Source organism: Schistocerca americana, chromosome X (assembly GCF_021461395.2).
Source record: "Schistocerca americana isolate TAMUIC-IGC-003095 chromosome X, iqSchAmer2.1, whole genome shotgun sequence".
Lineage (NCBI taxonomy): Eukaryota > Metazoa > Arthropoda > Insecta > Orthoptera > Acrididae > Schistocerca > Schistocerca americana.
Window position 1 is genome coordinate 314,356,408 of NC_060130.1, and position 15,447 is coordinate 314,371,854.

Consider the following 15,447-nt stretch of genomic DNA (forward strand, 5'->3'; position numbering starts at 1 on the left):
TCACCAGGTCCTGATGGGATTCCAATTTGGTTTTACAGAGAGTACTCTACTGCATTGGCTCCTTACTTAGCTTGCATTTATCGTGAATCTCTTGCCCAACGTAAAGTCCCGAGCGACTGGAAAAAAGCGCAGGTGATGCCTGTATATAAGAAGGGTAGAAGGACGGATCCTCAAAATTACAGACCAATATCCTTAACATCCGTTTGTTGCAGGATTCTTGAACATATTCTCAGTTCAAATATAATGAACTTCCTTGAGACAGAGAAGTTGCTGTCCATGCATCAGCACGGCTTTAGAAAGCATCGCTCCTGCAAAACATAACTTTCCCTTTTTTCACATGATATCTTGCGAACCAGACGGATGCCACATTCCTTGACTTCCGGAAAGCGTTTGACTCGGTGCCCCACTGCAGACTCCTAACTAAGGTATGAGTATATGGGATTGGTTCTCAAATACGTGAGTGGCTCGAAGACTTCTTAAGTAATAGAACCCAGTAACTTGTCCTCGATGGTGAGTGTTCATCGGAGGTGAGGGTATCATCTGGAGTGCCCCAGGGAAGTGTGGTAGGTCCGCTGTTGTTTTCTCTCTACATAAATGACCTTTTGGATTGGGTGGATGGCAATGTGCGACTGTTTGCTGATGATGCTGTGGTGTATGAGAAGGTGTCATCGTTGAGTGACTGTAGGAGGATACAAGATGGCTTGGACAGGATTTGTGATTGGTGTAAAGAATGGCAGCTAACTCTAAATATAGATAAATGTGAATTAATGCAGATGAATAGGAAAAAGAATCCTGTTATGTTTGAATACTCCGTTAGTAGTGTAGCGCTTGACACAGTCACGTCGATTAAATATTTGGGTGTAACATTGCAGAGCGATATGAAGTGGGACAAGCATGTAATGGCAGTTGTGGGGAAGGCGGATAGTTGTCTTCGATTCATTGGTAGAATTTTGGGAAGATGTGGTTCATCTGTAAAGGAGACCGCTTATAAAACACTAATACGACCTATTCTTGAGTACTGCTCAAGCGTTTGGGATCCCTATCAGGTCGGATTGAGGGGTGACATAGAAGCAATTCAGAGGCAGGCTGCTAGATTTGTTACTGGTAGGTTTGATCATCATTCAAGACGCGAGTGTTACGGAAATGCTTCAGGAACTTGGGTGGGTGTCTCTGGAGGAAAGGAGGTGTTCTTTTTGTGAATTTCTACTGAGGAAATTTAGAGAACCAGCATTTGAGGCTGACTGCAGTACAATTTTACTGCCGCCAACTTATATTTCGCGGAAAGCCCACAAGGATAAGATAAGAGAGATTAGGGCTTGTACAGAGGCATATAGGCAGACATTTTTCCCTCGTTCTGTTTGGGAGTGGAACAGAGAGAGAAGATGTTAGTTGTGGTATGAGGTACCCACCGCCACGCACCGTATGGTGGATTGCGGAGTATGTATGTAGATGCAGATGTAGATGTAGCATGTGTGGCATAACGTATCCCAGGGCAGTATTTGCAACCTGTATGATTGGCTGGATGCCAGAGTCAGTGCCTACCTTCCCGCACGTGTAGGCTACACCATGTACTAATATGATGTTTCAGCAGGAGTCGATACCTGGTACCTCAGAACTGCATTTGCTATTAATCTGGACATGTAATAATTTCATGTAAGCCATATGAACTGTTGCAACAATAAATCTTGAGTGAATTGGAAACCTCTAAAAGGGTGTTGTAATTTTTTCCCAGCAGTGTAGTTTGAGACAAAAACGGGCCATTTGATTGGCAAATATCAAGTAGTGTTTAGGGAAGGTAGATCCTATATGGAAAAAATTCTCAGTCTCAAGATGATATACAAATCAGCAAGGGCAGACGACTAGTGATCACCTTTGTATACCTCAAAAGGGCATATGACTCAACATACAGATGTACACTGTTTAATATACTAGAAGAGTTTAAATGGTGTAGAAAGACTGAACAATTAGTTAAACAAACATTAACTTGTACTAATTCAAAGTTAAATTCCAAGGCAAAATGTCTGAATCCTTGGATATAAAAACAGCAGTCCAACAGGGAGATAGTTCTCCTTACTGTTTAGGCTTATACTAGAAAAAGTAATTAGGACACATGAAATGGAAGTAAAAGGATAACTACTGGAAGACTATTTGAAATTAAAATTAATTTACAGTGTTTACCTTAAGCAGACGATCTACCAATCTTTTCAAACAACAGAGAAGAGGCAACTAAAAGAGGGCTGAACATTTCTAATGAAAAATCCCAATACATGGAAGGTCCTCCTCGATACCTAGATGGACAACCCATGTTTATACAGTTTGACAAAATACCTCAAATATCAAAATTTAAATACCTTGGAGAAATCATCCAACCCTGTGGATTAAATTGTGAATTATTAAATTACAGAAAGTTTATTGAAATATATGAAATAGGTACAATGAAGAATCAATGTTTCATAATGCAAAATTAAAGCTTGACATCACAGTAGTCAAATCAGAAATGTTATATGCATAAGAAATTGTAATCACTGGAGGTAGATCATTAACTAAAGACTTGGAAGAAGAAGAAGGATGATGGGGAGGAGGAGGAGGAGGACTAAGAGGAGGAGGAGGACTAAGAGGAGGAGGAGGAAAAGAAGAAGAAGAAAGGAAAATAGTATGGAAAATTTTTCTTCCAGTTTGTGTTGAGGGGATCTGAATCACACAGAAGTATAAGTTATATCAAAATTTGTAGAAAATCTCAGATGCTATTAGGAAAAGAAGATTGAATAAGTGATAATAGACTGACCAAAAGGATTTTCTATGTTGCACTCTCAATGAGTTAAAAACAATTGGGTACTTGGGGGATTGAGAAAGTTCTGCAGGAAATAGGCATTACAAGCACAGTTCTACAGGGGAGAGCTGCATTCAAAACTTTAATTGACAAGTATCAGTTTAAAGCTAAACCAAATGTTACATCTAAGAGACCATGAACAGAAGAACATAGGCAAAATTACAGTGATAAGATGAAGAGATTTTCAGAGAAGAAGAAAGCAAGCATATCAAGAAAATAAGTTCAGTTGCATTGCATAGCTGAGCATAATGATAAGAAAATAAAATAAAATAGACCACGTTGTTACTTATTTCTATCCCTTTGCTCCCAGTGGCTTCAAGGTCAACTTAAATTGTTGCCAGGTGGTATAAAATATCTCTCACATGTGTGTTGTCAAACTGGTTAATTAGGATAGTCATTTGAGAATATACCATACCATTAATAGTGTGCCAATAAACATGCAAGGGACAGACAGCTGGTGATGGCCATTATAGACTTCAAAACAACATTTAACTCAACAGATAGATGTGCATTGTGTAACATACTAGAAGAGTTTAAAGTGGGTAGAAAGACCAGATAGTTGATTAAAAAAACATTAAATGACAACAGCTCAAAATTTAATTCCAAGGCCAAATGTCTGAACCTTTTGATGTAAATACAGCAGTCCAGCATATTTTGAACTTGTTAATCAGGTTTCACAAAGCTCTTGGTGACTGCTATGGATTGACTGTGCCATTTTCCTAAAGGCAAGTGCATTCTGAAACTTGCATGTAAAATTTGCATTCTCTGTAAATTATTTGTGAAATGGTTTTGCACTTCATGTGTTAAGTTTTGAGTATTTATCTAGGGATCTTGGAGTTTCACCTTAACCTTGTATATGTACCCTACACATGTTCTTTGCCAGCCAACAGGTGCTTACATTACCCAGTACAAGTCTGGGCATTTTGTTGTTTTGCACTGCTAAAAATACCAGCTTTTACCACATTAATTTGCAATAAGTAAGTTTAAAATTCCTGTGTGTAAATAAGCAATCAGTTTAAAAGAAAAAAAAGAACATATGAGGATATATAACTGGTTTTGAGGAAGATACCAAGAGATAATTATTAAAATCATAATAGCATAACAGACTTAACTATATGCAAAAAGACAAGAAAACATTTAAAAAATTATGAAAATTGTATATTTGGGAGAGAGGGATATCATAGAGTGGGTGAGCACTGAGTAGCAGCCAACAGCAGAGGCACTGGATATGAAATTACACGAAGGAAGTAAATCAAAAAAGAAAAGAAAACAATGACAGCAAAGAAAAATCAAACTAACATATAATCTTACATAAGATTACATAAAATTAGCAAATATAATTTGTGAAACACTGGAAGGTACAATATCTAAAGTCAAATTTATGGGAGAAGTATCTCAGCCATTTGAAATAAAAACTGGTGTTAGACAAGGTGATGGTTTATCACCTTTACTGTTTAATTGTGTTCTAGAAAAAATTGTAAGGATCTGGAGTTTGGAGCTAAAAAAATCACAAAATTGAACCAATAACTTTGGGAAGGAAAACAAATGGAATCAAAGTAAACTGCTGGGTTTTTGCAGATGATTTTGCAATACTTTCAGAAAACCTGACAGAAGCAGTTATTCAGATGAACCTTCTGGAAAAAATAGCCAACGGAACTGGTCTCAAAATTTCAGCTGAGAAAACAAAATTCATGACAAATATAAAAAATGCCCCATAATTCATAAAAACTCAAATAGGTAAAATAGAGCGAGTAAATAAATTTAAATATCTTGGAGAGACTATACAGCAGAATGGACTAGAAAAATCTGCAATAGATGTAAGAATTAACAAAATGGAAAGAACAAATGGGTTGACCAGAAATATTTGCAACAAGAAATGTACAGGGCTATTACAAATGATTGAAGCGATTTCATAAATTCACTGTAGCTCCATTCATTGACATATGGTCACGACACACTACAGATACGTAGAAAAACTCATAAAGTTTTGTTCGGCTGAAGCCGCACTTCAGGTTTCTGCTGCCAGAGCACTCGAGAGCGCAGTGAGACAAAATGGCGACAGGAGCCGAGAAAGCATATGTCGTGCTTGAAATGCACTCACATCAGTCAGTCATAACAGTGCAACGACACTTCAGGACGAAGTTCTACAAAGATCCACCAACTGCTAACTCCATTCGGCGATGGTATGCGCAGTTTAAAGTTTCTGGATGCCTCTGTAAGAGGAAATCAACGGGTCGGCCTGCATTGAGCGAAGAAACGGTTGAATGCGTGCAGGCAAGTTTCATGCGTAGCCCGTGGAAGTCGACGAATAAGGCAAGCAGGGAGCTAAACGTACCACAGCCGACGGTTTGGAAAATCTTACGGAAAAGGCTAAAGCAGAAGCCTTACCGTTTACAATTGCTACAAGCCCTGACACCCGATGACAAAGTCAAACGCTTTGAATTTTCGGCGCGGTTGCAACAGCTCATGGAAGAGGATGGGTTCAGTGCGAAACTTGTTTTCAGTGATGAAGCAACATTTTTTCTTAATGGTGAAGGGAACAGACACAATGTGCGAATCTGGGCGGTAGAGAATCCTCACGCATTCGTGCAGCAAATTCACAATTCACCAAAAGTTAATGTGTTTTTTGCAATCTCACGGTTTAAAGTTTATGACCCCTTTTTCTTCTGCGAAAAAAACATTACAGGACACGTGTATCTGGACATGCTGGAAAATTGGCTCATGCCACAACTGGAGACCGACAGCGCCGACTTCAACTTTCAACAGGATGGTGCTCCACCGCACTTCCATCATGATGTTCAGCATTTCTTAAACAGGAGATTGGGAAACCGATGGATCGGTCGTGGTGGAGATCATGATCAGCAGTTCATGTCATGGCGCTCTCCCGACTTAACCCCATGCGATTTCTTTCTGTGGGGTTATGTGAAAGATTCAGTGTTTAAACCTCCTCTACCAAGAAACGTGCCAGAACTGCGAGCTCGCATCCATGATGCTTTCGAACACATTGATGGGGACAAGCTGCGCCGAGTGTGGGAGGAACTTGATTATCGGCTTGATGTCTGCCGAATCACTAAAGGGGCACATATCGAACATTTGTGAATGCCTAAAAAAACTTTTTGAGTTTTTGTATGTGTGTGCAAAGCATTGTGAAAATGTCTCAAGTAATAAAGTTATTGTAGAGCTGTGAAATCGCTTCAATCATTTGTAATAACCCTGTATATCTAGAAAAACAAAACTAAAACACTACACCACAGTGGCACTACCAGAATGTTTATATCGATCTGAGTGCCTAACGATGAACTATAAGATGAACAGACTATAGAAGTACTGGAAAGAAGGATTATCAGAAACATAATGGGTGCAATAAAAACTGCAGATGGTTGGAAAATTAAAAGTAATGAGGAGATCTACAAAAATATAGGGAAAATATTGAAGTAATGGCCAAACGAAGATAACCTTTTTCGGATGCCTCTACTGAATGAATGGAGACAGACTAACAAAACAAATACTCCTATATTTCTGGATGAAGAAATCGACAATTGCATGGATTACAGAAGTAAGGCAAGATCTAGAAAGAAACATCAAAGAATCAGAAATAGGGGAAAGAAACTGTTTTAAAAATAAAATACAAAATTTGGAAGGCTTTCAAAGCAGAAGAAAAAAAAATCAGGAGCAACATGGACAGAAGAAAGGAAGAGACTTCACGGGGAGAAAATGAGGGAATACTAGGAACATAGGAAACAACAACAAAGGAAGAAGAGGAATTCGTAAGGTGACAAGGTAGGTGCGACACTGAGGTGAAATGAACAAAAAGACTTAAAAATGGAGGAGAGGAAAAGAAAAGAAGAAAAAAATGAGGCAGTGATTAATAAATGATGAGTGGAACAAGAGACAAACAAATGAGTGATTATATATGTGAGAAACAGGAAGAAAGGAACACCATTACAGATGAGCAATGACAGAAGCATTTAGTTAGAAGACAGTGATTTTGCAAGCAGTAAATGCAGAAGAAGTAATGTCAACAAAGAGTAGCCTGGAATGACACAGAGGAATGATAAAACTAACACACATTAAATTAGAATCACATTTGTTTTCTTAATCAAGATTTTCTTGATTTTCTTTGTCCTTGTGTTCATTTTTGTCATCTCAAATTTTGTAACATAGGGAGTTTGTTAAATGGTTTGATGTGGGTAGTTAAGGCTTCCCATAAAAAGGGTCAGTGACCCATTGATTTGTATAGAATGTAACAATTGAAGGGGGGGGGGGGTAGGTGATATGCCAATCAGAGGTCACTCTTGGACATCTTGAGAAAGCACTTAGCCAGTCGAGAGACTGTCCTGAAGACATAATTCACAGATTTTATTATGTAATTGTGAGCAAAATAAAATCTGATGTTGTTATATTCATATATTTAGTTGTCAGATCAAACTTTGTGATTTTATACAAGAGCTTTTATATTGTGTTTATTTCTTTTTTAGATGCTGTTGCTGAAGAAATGTCAACCAAAATACCCATGCAGGTTAGTGTTGTATATTTTTGTTCTAATGTATGCTGTGACTTGCAGAATATGGTTAGTTGAAGATCAGTGTTTTTACCTAAACTGTCCTACATAAGTAATGAATAAATTAATAGTGAATAATTTAATTGATAGTAAAGAATTTAATTTACATAAATAGAGAATAATTTATGCCCACCAACTTGGTTTTATAATATAATTTCTTCATTATATAATCCATAAAGCAGTAATTACCTCCCTTCCCTGTTCAGTCAGACTTCAGTTGGAAGAAACAGTGTAACATTAATTTTAGTACTAGCATAGCACAGACTTTGAAATATGCAGCTGGCATTTGTGATTAAAGATTCTGTTATACTGTTAGAATTCCATGATACTAGGTAACAGGACTGATTTTAGTACAAAAAAACTACACGAATATTTTTATAGCACACTTCAAAATTAAAACTACTGAACAATTACAACTACAGTTTAAGGAAGCAGAGTAGCAATTCAAAATTGTATTGATTACACTAGAAGAAACAACTGATTTGGTTCAGTCACATGCTATAGACAAGTGGCTAATGGTTGGTTGGTTGGTTTGGGGAAGGAGACCAGACAGCGTGGTCATCGGTCTCATCGGATTAGGGAAGGATTGGGAAGGAAGTCGGCCGTGCCCTTTGAGAGGAACCATCCCGGCATTTGCCTGGAGTGATTTAGGGAAATCACGGAAAACCTAAATCAGGATGGCCGGACGCGGGATTGAACCGTCGTCCTCCCGAATGCGAGTCCAGTGTCTAACCACTGCGCCACCCCGCTCGGTAGTGGCTAATGTCTTGTGGTCTTCAGTCCAGAGACTGGTTTGATGCAGCTTGCCATGCTACTCTATCCTGTGCAAGCTTCTTCATCTCCAAGTAACTACTGCACCCTACATCCTTCTGAATCTGTTTGTTGACTAATAAATAACAAACACTGGCACCACGTTGCTTCACAGCTTGCTGAATATAAAGAGAGCTTGAAATTGTGTTCCATGGTACTTCCACAAGCATCTCTCGCAGAATATCACTGTTAATTTAATATGAAAGCTTCAAGGTGGCATTGAGCAATCTGATGACATTTAATTTCATACTCCTGCTCTCTGCGAATGTTGTGGTTAAAGTCTCAAATTTTTTCTGAGACAGGGCATGTGATCAGTTTGTTAAGCTCTACAGCTCACTTAGAAAGTAGGAGATATGTTAATAGAAAGTCCTTGGTGAAATGTAAACAATGAAATGAGTAGAGGTACCAACTTACCAAATAGTTGCTGAGTTATCGGCAGGCACATAAAGAAGACTGAGAATGTTGCTAGCTAGCGGTTGAATCATTTCACACACACACACACACACACACACACACACACACACACACACACACACATTTTGCTGACACTGCATCTGAGATGAGAGGTTGTGGCGAGTGGAGTGGGTGAGGGGAGAAAGGAGATGGGGAATAGGATGGAGTGTCGGGGTAAGGTGGCTAATGTTCAAGAGGGAGAGGCAGCAGCAGGCACACACGATAGGACTATGCCACCAGTAAGCTTTCCTGGCTGCTGGAAGCGGGACTTGTGTGAAGTGCACAGTGACATGGGTGAGTGGATTGGAAGGAGAAGATAGAGCAAGTCATGGAGATGAGAATGTGAGTGAGTGCAAGATGAGAGAAGTCAGGGTGACAGGGTAGGTGTGGAGGTTGATCTGGGGCAGGAGCTAGCAGAATATAAGGCCAGAAGGATTATGGGATCAAAGCGTGTGTTTACATGTGATTCAGAGAATCTGGTGTGATGAGAATGATCCAGATGGTACAGATTTTGAAACAATGAACGAGGATATTGAAGCAATGAATGAGGATATTCTGCTGTGCAGGGTGATTGACCCTGATTTTGACCATGCATTGGCGGTGGCCATTTATTCTGGTGGACAGCTGGTTGTTTGTTATGCCCACATGAAATGCTGTGCAGAAGTTCCAGCAGATCTCAAATATGATATGACGGCTTTCACAAGTGGTCCTGCCTCTGATAGGATAGGTATGCCAGCGATGGGACTAGAGTAGGGTGCAGTGGGTTAGTGTATCAGACAAATCTTGCAGTGGGGTCTTCCACAGGCATTGGAAGTAGATATGATGGAGTGGAATATTTGATAGATTGGGTGGGCACTAGAATACCATTTTGGGAGTTGTGGGAATGAATGTGACCAGGATATCACTTGTGAGTAAGGAGTCAGAGTCCTTATGAACCATATATTTAAGTTGAACAAGTCTGGGGTGATGACGGGTGATGAGGTGGGTATTCCTCTGCAGCTGGTTCCTGGGTGTGGATGGAGAATTAGGGGCACCTGTGTATATGCAATGGGGTATCTGTTAACAGACTACATTTGGAATGTAATGCCTTTCTGTGAAGGTCTCAGTAATGCCTTTAGCATGCTGGGCAAGGGACTGCTCGTCACTGCAGATACATCATCCACGAGTGCTGGACCGTATGGGAGGGAGACTTTTTTTGAGTGTGGAAGGGATGGCAGCTGTCAAGGAGAGTGGCATGCTCAGCTGAGGAGGACCGGGTTAGAAAGGTTTTCTCTAGAGGCTCATACATAGACTGGCACAGGAGGATGCCAAACGGTGCCTGTGACAGTGCCCCAGATTTGTTTGTATATCTTGTACTTGAAGGAGAGATAGTTATGCATAGGGATACAGTTCATCAGTTGTATAAGGAATGAGGTGATGAGTTTGAATTCTGTATGATGTTGGTGGAGGTAATGTTTGATAGCACCAAAGGGTGGGCATGTGGTATGGGGTATATAGCAGTATAGGGAGGTAGCATCAACAGTGATGAATAGGTATCCTTGTGGCAATGGGGTGTGAATGGTTGTTACAGTGCAGAAAGTGGTTCATGTCTTTGATATGTGAAGATAGGCAGGGTTCTGGGTTGACGATATAGGTCAACAAGAGCCAAGATTCTTTCAGTGGAAATGTAATAACCAAATACAATGGGGTGTTCATGGTGGTTAGGTTTGTGGACTTAAGGAAGGATGTAGGAAATGGGTGTGTGAAGCAGTAGTTGGGCTGAGGAGGCAGTTGGTTTTAGGGGACAGATTCAGGAATGGCTTTAAGGGTTTGAGTAGTGATTAGAGACCATGATGAACTGCTGGGATGGGATCAGTTACTGCCTAACAACCCATACCATCTGGAGCCTGCCTTTCACCAGATTTTATGAATAACATAGATAGGAATTGTCCTTACAACACATCCTCTGATCTCATAATCCTCTATGCTGAAACTCCACTAAGTGCTGATCAATACAGACATCCAGCCCTGCGCCATGACCCTACCTTCGAACATTCTGCACTCACACCCTCTTTGTGCAATGTCCCCCTTTTTATGTTCTACTCCTCCTCCCAGTACACTCCTCCATGTCACTGTTAAGCTTGCATAACTCCCCCTGCCTGCAGCCAGAATGAGTACATTGGTGTCACATTCACACCCTGTTCACCTACTACCTCTCCCCCCCAGCTGTCAGCCACCCTTTCCCAACCCACCCTCAAACTCCCAGCCTCCTGTCTCACTTTGTTCCATCCACCAAACACAACCTTACACACGAGCTGCTACAGGGTTATCACAATGTGGTTGGTCAGGGTAATTCATCCAAAAGGTAGCAACAGTGTCAGTCCTGTTTATGTGCCAATCAGTGATTCAGTACCTCAACAAAATTGTGAACTGTTATCTTTTCCTTTTTCTCTTGTTTAGAAAGTACTATGTGATTTTCTCAACCTTCACCTTCTCCATTTATTTCATTCTATAATCCTCCATAATTGCTCAGACACTGCACAAACGTCTACTTCAGTCATTTATATGATGCAGACAGACATTTGATATTTTGCAACAGGTCAGAAGGAGATGGCAAACCAGCTCTGAGACCTTGACAGGACAGTAATGTGGAATTATGATATTGTTCTCAATGCTTTTTGGCTAGGTTGCATACTGTCATTTTAGCCGTCACCATTTATTAAGTGGTGATCCCCCACCACTTTGTGTTCACCATTTCCTGATTGAATGCACTTTTTTTAACCACTTACGTTCTAATGTGTTTGCCACCTGAGTGTTTAATCTTTGGTTCAGGACCTCCACTGTCACTACAGCGTGCATTGTGGTCCTTTCTCCAAGAGGAAGTCCTTGTTCGTAGCTCTCTTTCCTTCCGTTGATTTGGCGTAATGTGTAGTCGTTTTTAACTTCTTTTTCATACTAGTGTTCTAATGTTATGACATGGACACTTATGACATGCACGTTTTGAGTAGGACATTGCATTATTAAGACATGAAGAGTTTAGGTGGACTAAATTTGTTTGAAGGACTGGTATTCAACAGTGCAAGACAGAAAATCCATCGAAAAGGAATTAAAAATTGATTCACATGGAATGAAAGCTTCTGCTCTGTGAGAAGAGTGAATTCATTAGGAACCTTGTTTGCTATTTTTTAAAAGCTCATGGAATGCTTATTCATTGGGCCAGTGTGTTGCATGCTGATCACCTCACGACTGTGCATGAGGTAATGTCAACTTGTCTGGTGTCATTTCATATGCCAGGTGACAGGACTTATACTTGTACAGTTCTCCGTCTCTTGCCATTTTTGCTTACTTATTTTAATTAATTTAATAGATCTTTATGATTGTATTCATGTATAAAAAAGAGGTTTTTTATACTCAAAGAGTAATAATTAAGATATCCCCCTTTGATAATGCAAAAGGCATGACCTTTTGTATTCATCTTAAAATTTAATTTAATTTTACATGTCATAAATTAAGGAAATAGATGCTATGACCTATCCTTTTACCGTTATGTCAATTGACAGATGTCTTGTTTTAAACCTTTATGGTAAAAATTTATTCTATAGTACTATTTAATATATAACTACATTTAGTAACCTGCATTCTATATAATGAAGAGCTTATGTTCTTTTTTTCATAAATCATTACATCTCATTGAGTCATTTTATTTTGCCATTTGTTTAATGCTCAACTGGAATGGTAACATGTAATATGACTGTACCTCCACATAGTGGCAAAATTATTGTTTTATCTCATTTAGCTATCACAGTCTTCAGTTTGGCACTTATCTGTTTACGTGAGGTATTCTTTGACAAGACTTGTTCTATCCATATATTCATGTTTCTTTATTGTGGTATGTTTTCATCCTCTTGTGATGGCTTTGCTAGCCAGTCTTATACAGCATTCTATTTTACTCTGATTTGTTCCTTATACATTTTCCTCTTGTGTTCAGATTTGATGGTTGTGATTGCCAAATGGTATCCAAAGAAAAATTCAGTAATAAAATAATTTGCCATCTAGACAAAATTCTGTGTAACTGGTACTGAAACCTAGATCCCCGTCTTTTGTGAACAGTGCTGTATACCACTATATTCCACTGGATACTCCACTGGTATGTCCAGTACAGAAGAAATGCCTCATCATTTGTGTTTAGTTAAGTATGGTGTCTAACAACAGAGAATGAAGTCCAAACTGTATGTAACACTGATTTTTCACAAACCAACCACAGCATGTAAGAATCATTGTATGCTAATCATTGATGTCAGAGCTGTGAATACTTTTGTTGGAGTCCTAGCAGCTGCATTTGGTGTAACACAATTTTATCATTTCTTCACACTCACCCCATCTTTCTAGTATAAAAAAAGGCTTATTTACACATTGTTTAGCCAGTAGTATGTTTTCCTCTTTTCCTTTTGTCTTGACTTAATTCAAATGTCTGGTTTTGCACTCTTCCTGTTCGTCATGTCCCCATATTCTGCTGATAAACTTTTCTGGCTCCTTTTTAGTTGCATTCCCCTCTTTGTCATAATGTTTCCTTCTGTCTGTGCAAGATGGACATGTGCACTTGGGGTTTTGTGGATTCTTTGTACAATGTTTGACACTAAATGCTTAACACATTGATGAGACAGTAACACAATATAATATTGTTTCAGGAAGATGACACAGCTGTAGCTGGGGACCTTTTAAATGAGTATGAATCTGGAGAAAGTGGAATTCTGCATAAGATGTATGCCAGTGTAATTAATGAGTGGCTTGAATTTGCTGTTCAGATAGGAGTTCCAGCTGTGAAAAGGTTCTGTGTTACCCTAACATCAAGGTACATATTTTATTCTTATTTGTGACTAGAGGTGGTCCTCTTATTACAATTGTGAATTTTCAAACTACATATTACCTTCATATTAAAGTAACAAATTGTGTCCAGTCTATTTTTAACTTTGTAAACGCACGTACTTAAACTTTAATTTGACATAATAATAACAGTTTTTTTTTTTTAAATTGAGTCAAACTGATATACAAATTTAGTCACTTCCTTCAGTAAGTTGTATTTCAGTGTGTTTGTCTGCTTTTCAGCCTTTTCATGAGGTACACTGTCAAACAGAAAATCTCATTCCAGACCAATGATTTACTGTTTTAAAATATGCAAAACTTATTTTGAACAACTGTGGCTGAAATGCCCTTGTATTAGTTCAGTTTATTTTTGCCAATGAATCCACAGTAATTGCTTTTCACTGAGAAATGTTAGGTCTTCCACTGAAAATTTTGTATTTCTTGGAGTGATTCAACGAGCAGAGGGTATGTACAGCTCCTGAGAAGTATTGTGCAGGTGCCATTATTTGACTCACTAGTGCTATAATCAAGACTTTTTGTACACTGTTATGTAAATTACACCTACTGTAGAGTGTTAAAATGTTTTATTTTGGTCATTGGTAGAGAAAACATCTTCTGTGTCTCAACAGATGTTGATAGAAACCTACAAAAGTGAGTTAGTGAAAAAATTGGTAGTGTTCAAGTTGAACAAACATTTTTATGAATTTTCATAAACATCAAATGTGGTACCCATAGTGGCTGCCAATCCACTTCCACCATTGACGAAAACAGTGGACACATTCATCAGATCTTCTCTGTATACATATGAGAAATAATTAATGTCACTTTTGTGGACACCCTCTATGACACTACAGATGCTATTCGATGAAAAAATCCAGAAAATTTGACAGAAAATACTTCAGTTTTGTCACGTGACAGAACCTCGGCACATTAGTAATTTCTGCTTAAAGATTACCTTGCAAGTAGTTATACACTGAAGTGCGAAAGAAACTGGTATAGGCATGCGTATTAATATACAGAGATATGTAAACAAGCAGAATACGGCGCTGCGGTCAGCAGAGCTTAAGTAAGACGATAAGTGTCTGGTGCAGTTGTTAGATTGGTTACTGCTGCTACAACGGCAGGTTATCAACATTTAAGTGAGTTTGAATGTGGTGTTATAGTCAGCGCATGAACGATGGGCCACAGCATCTGCGAGGCAGCGATGAAGTGGGGATTTTCCTGCACAACCATTTCACGAGTGCACCGTGAATATCAGGAATCCAGTAAAACCTCAAGTGTCTGACACTGCTGTGGCCGGAAAAAGATCCTACAAGAACAGGACCAACGATGACTGAAGAGAATTGTTCACGATGACAGAAGTGCAAGCCTTCTGCAAACTGGTGCAGATTTCAATTCGGGGCCATCAACAAGTGTTAGCGTGCAAACCATTCAACGAAACATCATCAATATGCGTTTTCGAAGCTGAAGGCCCACTCACATGCCCTTGATGACTGCATGACACAAAGCGTTATGCCTTGCCTGGGCCCATCAACACTGGCATTGGACTGTTGATGACTGGAAACAACTTGTCGGACAAGTTTCATTTCAAATTTTATTGAGCAGATCGACATGTATGGGTATGGAGACAATCCATAGACCCTGTATGTTAGCAGGGGTCTTTTCAAGCTGGTGGAGGCTCTGTAATGGCATGGGCTATGTAATGTTGTGGGGTATGTACACTTGGGGTAATATGGGACCCTTGATGCGTCTAGATACGACTCTGACAGATGACACGTATGTAAGCATCCTGTCTGATCACCTGCATCCATTCATGGCCATTGTGCATTCTTACATACTTGGGCAATTCCAGCAGGACAATGCAACACCCCACACATTCAGAATTGCTACAGATTGGCCCCAGGAACACTCTTCTCAGTTTAAACACTTCCACTGACCACCAAACTTCCCT

At 39.3% G+C, this 15,447-nt stretch overlaps 1 protein-coding gene across 1 annotated transcript in view; it reads left to right on the top strand.

The window, feature by feature from the left end:
* Nucleotides 1–15,447, top strand: part of LOC124555989 (KICSTOR complex protein SZT2-like) — a 332,080-nt gene that overhangs the window by 191,042 nt on the left and 125,591 nt on the right. The window contains exons 25-26 of the mRNA XM_047130034.1: nt 7,309–7,349; nt 13,322–13,485. Of these exons, the coding sequence (XP_046985990.1) occupies nt 7,309–7,349; nt 13,322–13,485 (205 nt within the window). The remainder of the gene's footprint in view (nt 1–7,308; nt 7,350–13,321; nt 13,486–15,447) is intronic.